General features: G+C 38.8%; 1 protein-coding gene across 1 annotated transcript in view; it reads right to left on the reverse strand.

Annotated features, from left to right (window-relative positions):
- pxb (putative Hedgehog signaling attenuator pxb) overlaps nt 1–12,253 on the reverse strand; it is a 110,370-nt gene that overhangs the window by 8,529 nt on the left and 89,588 nt on the right. The window contains exon 5 of the mRNA XM_018502031.1: nt 11,450–12,132. Coding sequence (XP_018357533.1) covers nt 11,450–12,132 — 683 coding nt within the window. The remainder of the gene's footprint in view (nt 1–11,449; nt 12,133–12,253) is intronic.

The following is a 12,253-nucleotide window of genomic DNA, read 5'->3' on the forward strand; positions in this document are numbered from 1 at the left end:
GGGTAGGTGGAAGGAGAATAGCTAGAAGAAACTTGAGGGATGACTGGCACGGGTACCAGACGAGAACCTTAACACTCTTTCAGCCTCCGTGTTCTCCGGTCGACGATTAACTCGTTCTCTACCTCTCCTTCCCTTTGGAATTCTCGCCCTTCGTCACCCGCGTGGGATTCCAGCCTCGGAAACGCTGACTCGATCACCGGAAAAGCGAGGGTGTCGAAAGTTAATCCCTAAATTGGCAAGCAGCTTATACATCACGGCAGGATAATAAGGAACACCGAGCAAAAGAGAGAGAGGGAAAGAGATACAGACATTTATCTCAATAGCTAATCCCATTTTTACTGGCACTTTCAGTGACAGATTTAACAAGAAGAAGAATTTGATCAAATTTTGAATCTTCTGTAATAAAAAATGTCTATGATTTTTGCCAAATAGTGTTTTCCCCAATTATTAATGCGTTAGATTCTTCATTATTTATCTCGAAAAGACGCTAGATGGAAGAGTTTTCTTCCGGAATATCTTTGTCGCAGCACGAGGGTTAATCGAAACATCTAATAGACAGCAGAGAGAAGCGTAACAGACACACGACATAATCGCGGATTCGATTTAATCCCTTTGCCTCGTCCTTGTAATGGCTCGTGTGTCGTCGTACCCCTGCCGCAAACGGTTTCCGGTCTCCGTAGCGGCGGGATCCATGTCCTGTGTTGGTTTCCGAGTTGAAAATCTGTCACCAGCTGCTCTCCAGTTCGGTCGAGGTGTCGCGTTAACGGGTGCAAATGACGCACTGTGATCCCCAATCTATCTCACTATCACTCTCACTCGTCCAGGGGCTCATAATGTCCTGTGATTCCATTGGATACCATACGCATGGTAGTCGAAACCGGTCTAATTTCGAAGAGCTCAATTTCCCGTACGATGTATACCGAATACATCTCTCGACGAAAATCGGACATTCACTTTGACGTATTATATTATACCCTAACCCTTTTAACGTCTGCCAATTTTTGGCGCAATAAAAGAAATTTAATTCTCAAATTTCATTTTCATTTTTATTGAAATTCAATTTTTATTAAATAAAGGCTTTAACATTTGAATTAAAAACTATTTGATAACGTAAGAAAGATATTGAAAAGTATCAACCTTAAATTTTTTTTAAACATAGAATAGTAAAAGAACTTGGGCTGGACAAAAATCTAGATTGCAAATGTAGGGAATAAAAATACGATTGCAGACGGAAGATTAAAGCCAAGGTAAAAAATGCTCTGAAAAGGTTGCATTTAGAAAGAAGAAATCAATATCAAGAATAGATTAATTGAAAGATTTCCACAGGTATTCCCACGCGCGACTTATATTAATTTCGACATATCTCCTTGACACGTCCGAGTTAAATTTTTCCTCGATATTCTTATCTACAGGAAACCACCCACATGGTTTTCCGCCAGATCTCCTCGCGAACATTAATTTATAATGTTGCCTCTTTTACGAGGATACTTTTTACCTCGAACGAATCGTAATGTAGTCTCGCGTAAAATGTGACGATCGCGACGCGTGACGTAAATTCTACCCCGTACGGGGGTTGAAATATCGCTGATAGCGAGTGGGAGTATCAGGTTCATGCGAGGGTGGTACGCGGTCTACGTTTCTATCTAAAATTATATCTCCCGAATTGTGCGAGTCGCGTTTCCTGCCGCCTGCTCCTCGGCCGGATGGACAAATGGATCCGATCGGATGTGTCGGTACATATACATACGTGTCTGTTTTCCATATTTCTCACGAGATCTGTCGCGAGCCGCGACGATGATATGACGAACGCGTGAAAGATCCTTCTGTATACTAAAAGCGTTGATATATAGTAGCGTGGGCCGAAAGGTCGAACGTCGTCGTCGATTTTACAAAACATCGGAAAAATAATGGATAAATGCATTCTGTCGAGTTACATCCAGTCTACGAGGCCAATCGATTGCACAGTTTCATTGTGTACAGAAATATCACGAAACACGGTTTTATGTAGATACTATGCGGTATAACCCGAATAAAATACTATTTTGCGCACGCTATCGGTTAGCGTATTATGTTGCAACAATCGTGGGATGCGAAAACATATTGAAATATCCTCAATTTACCAATATGTTGCACCAGATTCGTATTTTGCTGTGTGTGTTTATATACATATATTCTTTGTTTGCCACTACTAAAGAGTATATTGAGATTAAAGTTAGAAGAGTTTTCGTATATAATCCAAATAAAATTTAAATCCAAATATGAATTTAATATTTTTCTGAGGAGATGTAATAAAAGTTAATTATATCTAATTTTGCAGGGAAATTTGAACTTAGTTTAATTTCTGACATTTTATCTGTTTCGGACATGTTGCGGAAATGCTTGTGCTTTTTTAATAGTCGTCTATCTGGGACGCAATCGAGCGTTCGTAAGACTCGAACGAGTGTACAAATTGTCAGAATTAAATTAGTTGCTCGGTGGTCCCGCGTGGAGACGATTAGGGCAAAGGAAACCGACACGTTTTTTATATGCCCTGCCATTGAATTCTCTCTCTTCAAGGCAGTTCCATCGTTCACCAAAAGAAAAGGATCCCTCGTTTCCACTTGGCAAGTGCCGGCGATCTTAAAAGGGCATATAGGGTTCATTATCGTGTTTAATTTGTGGAAACTGTCAACCGGGTTTACGATTTTTTGAGCGCTTACTCACTTTTCCGCTCTTTAATCCGTATATTTGGTATCGAACATAAAAATTTATCCAGTTGTTCTGTTATTGATCGTAAATTTGTTGATATTTATCTGCCTGTGAAAAAAAATATTGTAATATACCAAAGCAAATCGCGGAATTATACAAGTATGATGTATAATTTTAATAAATAATAAGTCGAACTAGACGCTATATGAATAAATCAAATAAACAAAAAAAAACGATCAAGATTAGATTGATGCCTAATAATATTTGTATATGAATTTTTAAAGATGTATCATCTCTCACAATCATTACCACACTTAAAGCATTATAAAAAATATAAAAATTCATAGATTATTCTATTATTATGTCTGAATATTTGTAAAATTGGAGCAGAGTTTTCTGATTGATTAATTTAATTTTTTGTTTGCCTTAATTCTTATGTAAATTGTGTTTTGCAATATTTATTTGCATATTTGATGAGGTCGTAGCATTACAAATTAAATCAAACTTTTTATATATACTAACAAAATTTTAATAAATATTCGTGCAAAAGTTTATTTGGATCCATTTACTCGTTTAAAAATTATTTACCTGCAGCAAAATATGATCATTCCACTATATAAAGCTATTATAATTAAAATTATTTATTTTGTTTTTTGAAGTTGGCTTCAATTAAGCATATTTATAATAAAAATTTTTTAGCCGATATTGTACAGCCATAACATCTTTAAAAACATTTTCCAATTCTTCAAACAACGTGCCGAAGTGGAAAATGTTTTTAAAAATTCACATACAAAACTATTAAACACTAAGCTAGTTATATTTAGTGTTTTTTATTCTAAAATATAAAAATATAATTGTTTTTTTTAAATATTGTCTTTACTTGTGAAAATGTGTTAATATTTGTGTTTTTTTTTTGGCATCTATAAAATACTATTTAGCGTATTTGAACTAAATTACTGTAGCATGTATATACTGAAATACAATTTTCACAATTTTTACTTTGTTCCATTGACAAGATAATTTTTACTTAAATGTCCTCTCACGAGAAATAGAGTCGGCTCTTTCGAAAGTCGAGTTACGAGTTCGCCAAGTCGCGTGTCCAACCTTCGACCTCTTGGAATTGAGTTAGGCACCATTAGCGCGAGCTCGAGATAGAATGAAGGCGGAACCAGGTTTCCTGAATCAAACTTCCGCTCATAGCTCATCTAAACGGTGCAAAATGGCAAGAAGACTTCCTCTCTAGGCGAGTAATCAAATTTTTTAAAATAGAACAAATAAACGAAGTCGAAATTGTCGTGAAATGTGTCATACTCGGTCATATTAACTTTTTAATGCGTAAAATTTTTCATCATTTATTTTTCGCAATCTTTTTAAACTTATGATTATGTCTCTATTTCAGTTTTAATATTAAATTTCTTATTTCCTGCAATTTCATTTTCGGATACTCGGCAGGGGATAAAATAATCTCGCATTTACCGGGAACAGAAGGCAGACCTCAGCTCAGCCCCCGTAAAGGCACTGCCGCATTTTTAGGCGAGTTATTAGAGTTGGCAGAGTTCCACACGTTCGGAGAATTTTCAATCTTCCGGCTAAGAATTCGATATTCGGCCAGTTTCATTGGCGTGTACGAACCTGATTATCCTAATGATTTTACGGTACCCGATGCGAGTTTTACTTGGCCGAAGAAGCGGAACGTGTAAAAATGCGACCGACTTATCCTCTTGCTTCTTCCTCGTCTCTCTGGTTTCCTTCTTTCGCCAGTATTAAAATTCTATGTCTGTTATACGTCCCCCATAATGGCTGAGCTGGTGCTCGCGGGGGTCTTTGAAAAGTTGATCGCTTTAATGATCCCACAGCCCCCTCAGGCGGCCGGCACCTCGCTAAACTTAGATCTCTTGGACGTCGGCGACAGTGCATACTTAAAGTGCCTTAACCGACATAAAAGGGAGACGAGGGGTCGCCTCGTCTTTCCATCTAACTGCAAAAGTTCGCGACATAAATAATCAAGAACTTTCCTGAATTAATTTCAATCGATCGGAAAATTCGGGACCTTACCAGGTGGAGTTTCATTGGAAACGTGTTTTCCGAGGGAAACGAGTTCACAGATATTCGGAAATAATAACACATTAAAGCGCCGAAAAATTAGATACGAGAAACATTCACAATAATTAAAAAAATATCTATTTTTTATATTTGTGCAATTTTTCCATTAAATTATTTCTTTTTATGAAATTGTAACGAGAAATTGACAACGTTCTTCTCAAATATCTAAGTGAATAATCTGCATCCTAATTCCATATCTAATGCTTCTTGACATATCATTTCGAGTATACAATGTCTGTAAACTCAAGCGGAGCAATCACTGACTCTGGTGTCCTACATACCACGCATAATATGGAGCTCGTTGGCATGTGTGTACTTGCACGTATAGATATTATACTGTATATATATATATATATATATACATGGTGCCAATATGTCGTGACTGTATCCCGTTACCGTAACCCGCTAATTGTTAGTTACTGCGCCAATTGCATTAGGTTCTAAGTCCGGGGTAGCCAGCTCTTGCCTCTCGCTCCTCCGTCGTTATGTCGCTACTGCTTTGCAGATACCAACGTCCCAGGCTAACGACGCGGCACCGACGCGCGTAATCGAGTCGACAACAGGTGGATGTTAGATCGATAGACTTCCGCCGGTGGATTGGCCGTCTAGCGGCTTATCCGGTGCGGCATGGTGAGATTTATGACGGGATCGATAACGGTAAAAAGAACCCGGACGAAATAATTACGGCCTAGTAGTCGTCGAATGAACGCGCGCGAAACGCCCCTCCCCACACGTCACGATTCTAACTCCGTAATACACTTTCGTAGTCAAAACGATCCCTGTAATTTCCTTATCACGCATGTAACTTTGGTAACACAGCTTGTATTCAAACTGCACGGGGAACACGAAAATTTTCTTATCGTCATTGAGATTCTTAATGAATTTTCTAGTTTAACGAGAATTAAATACCATATCGAGTAAATAAAAGTTAAAGAATCGATGCGATTGCTCAAAAGAATAAATGTGTTTCAATAGTAATTAATTAATTTTACTAAGTTTATCGAATAATACATAAATTAGAGCAAAAATTAAATATGTAAAGAGAAAAGTTTCTTTTCTGTCTCAATGTAAGAATCTGAAGTTACAATAGATTATAAATTTTAATGTAATTTCTTAAAAGTTATGAATACAATTCTATTAGCATAATTTTTTCAGTAAGAATATATAATAATTGATGTCTATAATGTGTGTCTGCAATATTTAAGAGCATTTTCTTTTATTCTCTTTTTATGTATATATACAGAGATAATTGTGGCATATGTTTGAAGCTGAATTATTTAAACGACAAACGGACGTTTTGAAAATGACATTGCATATGTGATTTTAACAGACGTGAACAATTTAATAATATTCAAATATTTGAGTTTTACTTGACCTCTTTTCAAGCGCTCGCTTCAAGAGGAAGCGTTTTTAGAGAAAAGGAACTTCTTTCAAAGAAACGTACAGCACAGAATGGTCGGTAAATTGGAGACACGTTACTGTCGGGATTTTCTGGTCTACCAAATTCTTTTGATTCGCTGACATTCAAATATTTAAGCCTGATTCGACTTCGTATTTGCAAATCGACAAGCTGTCACCCAGTTGAGAAAGATCACGGCGAAAAGCTCTCTGCAAGAGCGCTAAATAAAAGCGCAATGTAATTGACACGTAGTTGTCGAGAGATCATCGGATTTTATTACCCGAGAAGAAAGTTCTAATTTCACTAATTTTTTATGCATATATAGTAGAATAGAATCAGATATCAACTTTTAATTGAAACGATGAAGTCTCTTGTTCCACCTTGGGATTTTTAAAGAAAATCCACACCGTGCCATTATTCAGCGGGAGAACACTTTTTACTTCCCTTCAGTTCTTATTTCTACGATGAAATCCAGATCTTGAAAAATACAGGGTATACTAGCCTATCTGCAGATCCTTTCATTTACAGATATATATACCGGATTTTTTATTTACTTTTTTAAATTCAAGACTTATGACTTTTTTTCGTGATTTCGCTTTTCCGTTCTTTGTATTCGTTTCAATGTGACGATAGTTGGAAATTAAAATCTAATTTACCTCATTTGAGTTCCTTTTTATCTTGATAAGAAGCAAAATATTATGCATTTCAAACTCTTTTTATATCGAAAACATTGCGAATGCGACAAAAATAGATATCAACGAAAACGAAGCATCAAGCCATTTCTCGAGTCTTTTCATGACGAGATTCAAGATCGGAGCATGTGTTCTCCGCGTTTTTTTTATTCTTGTTGTTTTCCTTCGAAAATCATAAGTTCCCTTCTTTCCGTGCCTCTCAAATATTTATGTTGTTTGTTTGTTGGCGAATCAGCAAGCCGTCGCGTCGGCTGTCTCACGGCGCGAGAAGAGAGAACCAACGTAAGTCGGAATCGGCGACGTGATTGTTGAGATTTTCAAGCATCAATAGTAGAGAAAAGGTGATAATATGCTCTTCTATCTTATTTTTTATTTTTTATTTTTTAGTTATATTCCAGCCAATGATATCGCAAATTTATTAATCTAAGTTTAAAATACAAAATACACTTGAAATAATAAACATAATTTATAATATGGGAAAAATTGTTTAAATTTTTATTTAAAAAGAGATTATGATGACTATCTGAATGTGATGGTAAAATGGATTCTCTCCATATTTTTACAGAATATGATACTTCAAGTCTATTAGGACATGAAGTCCAAATAGCTTGAATTCATAAAAAATTCTGAATATAATGAGATATTGTCATATTCAGAAGTTTCTTTTTATGAATACATTCTTTTAATAATACTCTTGAGATTTTATCTTCGTGGATGTTAACTATATAAGCACTTTTTCCTCTTACAAATACCTCTAAGGACTTAAAATCATTTTAAAATTATAACTACCAAGATTTTTTAACGAAAAATAACGCTCTGCAATGTTTTTTGTAAAAAATTGTAAAGCCTACATTATCCACTTATTAGGGGCCTGAATATAGAAACATTGACAAAATTTATGTTTAATTATGTTCCGACAAAATATAATTATTTAAGCTTATTTTCTCAAAATAAAAAAACAGCACTTTAAGAATTAATTTAGAACACACACATAAATTTGTTATTTACAAAACTACTTTAAATCACGTTAAACTTGACATTAAAGATAATGCGAAAGGACTTTTATACCTCGTAATATAAACATCAATTGTCAACAAAAAGGTCACACCAGACGTGACAGCAACGGTTTCACAACTTTAGCCATCTCCCTCTAAGAACAAGTTAGTAACAAGTAAAAAACCTTTTATAGTAATATTAATAAATAATATTAAGCTCCGTCAAGTGGGATTTTTAAAAACATTATTAATATTTTGATTTTGGATAAATTTAAATGTGTAAAAAATAAGTAAAATATAATCTAACTTTTATGATGATAAAAACTCATTGTTGAAATGTGTTATTCTTTACTTGACTGGTATAAGAATTTTTTCAGATTTTTATATAATATAGAACACTGAAAAATTTGCTTCGAAGACTTTTTATTACTGATGGAAGAGTTAAAATTCATGTTAATCATAATAGAATTTTAAGTAGGGTCCAAATTACCACTTTTTCCTCTACTAGTAACAGTTGTTCTGTTGCGCTCCATGCGAAGACGAAAAGAGGGACATGAGATATATGCACCATTTTTTGCCAACCCTTCAGCAATTAAATTACACGTGGCCCGTGCCGAGAACAGAAAGCAAGAGAAGAAAAAGATTCTCGCGTCGCGCCGCGTCGCGTCGTTGGATACTTGCTCGGCTCCATTTGCGAAATTAGAGATCTATTCGTCCACGAGAGATGGCAATCGCTCTTGGGGAGCAAAGGTGACGCGGCACAATGGTGACGCGTCAATCTCTCACCCTCTGCTTGCCCGCCTTCCCTTCAGAAGCCACCTTCATTCTCCCTTTTTGACCTCCCGTCCGTTTCTTCTTTCCTGTGTGGACCTGTCCTACTTTCTTTTCCCATCTTTTCTCATTTGTGTGAGAATTCATCACCGAAACTCGCGTTAATGTTGGTCGAAACTTTGGTCCATTGAATTTTCGTTCCTTTTTTCCGTTTGCACGGGAAATCCTAAATTGATAAAAAGATGACCTTTCATCTAACAAACTTGTTCAATTAATATGAAAAATAGCAGAATTACTACTACTGTAACCGAATGAGCGATATAGGCCGTTGCATATCTTTAGTCAGACAGTAGAAGAAAAAGTTTGAACACAGAAGTGGTTATTCCGTGTCCACGTATTATCATTGTGTATCGGGAGACGATTTTGGTACGCGAGAAAAAACATGGCGTCTATTTTTCTCTCTTGGTCGCGCGTATGCGCTTCCGAGTCTCTTTCCGATCTCGAGAGATGCTTGCTTAGAATAATCCGTGATCTTTTATCGATTGTAGCCGTGTCGCGAAGGGATGCGAGGGATGGGACAGGATTGTGGACCGGGTCAATAACCACTCCTCGTCAAATTTTTCAGCAAAGTAATTTTATTTTTCTCAAGTCTCTCCTCCAAACTCTCTCTTTCTTCCATTAACTCAAGATATACACAAGACCGTCGTTTCGCTCTTCGCCTCGTCGAGCTCGCGACGTTATTTACAGGACACCGTGCCAACCGTCCGGCGAGGTGCGTAATAAATAACGATAATAATAATAATAGACTAATAATAATCGTAATAATCGTAATAGTACTAAAGACGGCGACAGTAATAGTGGTGTCCCTTATTCGCAGCTATAATGATAATGCTAATTTACAAATCGAAAAATCAAGCTCTCTTTTTCTTCGCGATGCTCTGACGCGGAATCTCGCGCGTATCCTCTTTATAATATCTATATTCTTTATAATATCTCTATATATATATATGCATATATATATATATATTAAATCCTGTCTATATATCGTTTCTCCGTAGGTATTATTTACAAAATTTACGGGTCTAATCTCTAATCTATTTACAACCATAGAGTGCGCCCGGCCGCCGTGCCTGCACAACCGTCGAATAAGGCCCCGCGCGTCTGCCCTGTTTTCCTTCGCGTCACGCTTCCTCGTTTTCCTTTCTCTTACACGTCAAGCGTTCCTCCGATTTGTTAGTTTGTTGGGGGTTGCGCGGGCACGGCTCCGAAGTAACAAAATAAATACTGACTAGCCCGTTCTGGCGTCTCCGCGTCGAGCGGCGGCAACGAACGAACGAATGAACGAACGAACGGACACCCATTGATGAGTGAAAGCTCACGTGACTCGAACGTTTAAAATTGACAAAGCAATCAATAATAAATCAATAGAAATTTCTTCTCTGTACGCGAGAATAATTTACAAACGGTTTCCTCTGCGAGAGATTTGGATGCATCGATAAATGACGAGAATAAATGCTTATTTCTGTTATCGTGTGTATAAAGTAGTGTATTGTACTTCTTTCTTACAGGAATAAGCATTCGAACAATTATCACGATTGTCTTCAAGTATTTTAATATCTTCCTCTGACATTCGGATTACAAGACGCTTTCCTTTAGCAACTAGCCATCGTATAATTATGTAATAGTGAATCAATTTTTTAAGCATAGTGCGTGTAGAATAGCTTTTCTTTTCTAACTACCATTTCTCTAGAAATGTGAAAAAACTAGCTACAATCTTTTCGAAGCCAGTGAGGAAGCATCGTGTGATCTGAATTTCTCAGAACTTTCTCAGCTAAGAGCCCAAAACTAACGTTAATAAATAGCGTTAAGTCAAATTAGTCAGTATTCAAATAACGTGAACTGTTATAGCATTTTCATTTCTAGCGTTTACTAGAAATCTGTATAAAAATTGAATGTGCGAATACTGACAGTTATGCTGCTCTTATCGCAATTTATTAAAGCTCCTTTGTCTCATGATTGCTTCAGACTACAGTATATTAAAGCTTAGGAGAAAGATTACAAACTAAATGTTAAATTAGAAATCGGCAGCACACACTCTTGCAGAGGAAACAAAGAAGTTCGAATCACGAAGCACACACAGCCTTAGTGTCAATGTCAATGGAATACCTGGTGGTCTCTGTCCGTTCGCCGGAATCCGCAGGGCGCCAGATAATCTACGACGATAACCTTACACAGAGACGCAGCTGCGTCCCTTTCACGCTACGCTATCGCGTCGCGTCGCCTCATGTCGCGTCACGTCACGTCACGTCACTTCACGTCGTGTCACATCACGGCCGCGGAACAGGAAGATAGCACACGACGCTCGGTAATCGAATGTCGCTCGGTCGATCCTTGGTCGACGCGCGATACTCATGAAGATATGTTGGAGCTTCCGCCTCGGGTTACGCGTTTGGGATTCTCCTTGGGATAGAACCGGCTAGAGATCCTCAAGTAAGGGATTGGACATTGTTTAGACAACTTCTGATTGATCCGTCATATTTTTCAGGACCCACTTAGAATGATATGCGTGAATGCGCATCTCATTTTACCTTAAGCAGATATTGAAAAATATGGTAGATCAAAGGTATGATGTTCAATTTCTTACTCGAAGATCTCTAGAACCGACTGTGCCTCTACGTCGCCACGAGACTGTCGATCGACGGCCAGGACGGCACGTGTCACGTGTTCTGGATGTGCAAGTAGACGTCCTCCGGCTGACTGAGGAGGTGGTGTATCTGCTGCATGGTGCAGAGCGGACAGACCTCCTCCTCGGTGCCATCGGCGACGAGCCTCTTGGCGGCGCCGGGCGCCCTTCTGCTGTAATCGATGATGTACGAGTAGCCATCAGAATCGATTGAGCTCGATCTCAAAGTCATCGATCGCAACAGCCGCCTGCTGTTGATGGGAGGATTCGCGGTCTCTGTACGACCGTATCTCGTGGATTCTATATCCGAGTCTTTGAAGTCTATATAGGAATAACCCTCGGAGTCTACCGAGAGCCGTCTGCGGTCTTCCTCTCGGACCGTGAGCCTCGGTACCGCAACGAGGCTCGCCGAACCGTTTGGGCTCGACGGTGTTCGAGCGGGAGAGGCGCGCAGTCCAGGTCGATGGGTGGGAGTGATGGGGATACCGGAATCACGGGGCCTCGCGGGAACTCGTACGTCGGCCGAATAGCCGCCGTCGGCGGTCAAGCTGACATCGAGGTTTCGACACGATGGAAATTCTCCGCGGGAAAGCATAGGTGAGGGTGGAGTAGGAGGAGGTGAGGGAGGCCGCTGGCTCGTGATCAAGGCGTTCTGCGTAGCTAGCAGCAGGTGGCTGTCTCGCAGGAGGTTGCTTTCGTTCCGCAACAATAATGGACTATTCGCGCCAGTACCGGCCGGAAGTCGAGCAGTGGACGACTGGGCGGTGGCGGTGATCGACAGAGGTACCCCCTGCGACTTGGCTAAAAGGGCGCGCGGTGTCCGGTAGCCGCCCAGGACCGCCCGCGACGGCTTGTCCTGGACACGTAGTATCGACCTGGGGTCGCGATAGTCGAGATAGTCGAGATGATGCGGCTGCGGCGG

The sequence above is a fragment of the Trachymyrmex cornetzi genome, unplaced genomic scaffold (assembly GCF_001594075.2).
Source record: "Trachymyrmex cornetzi isolate Tcor2-1 unplaced genomic scaffold, Tcor1.1 scaffold147, whole genome shotgun sequence".
Lineage (NCBI taxonomy): Eukaryota > Metazoa > Arthropoda > Insecta > Hymenoptera > Formicidae > Trachymyrmex > Trachymyrmex cornetzi.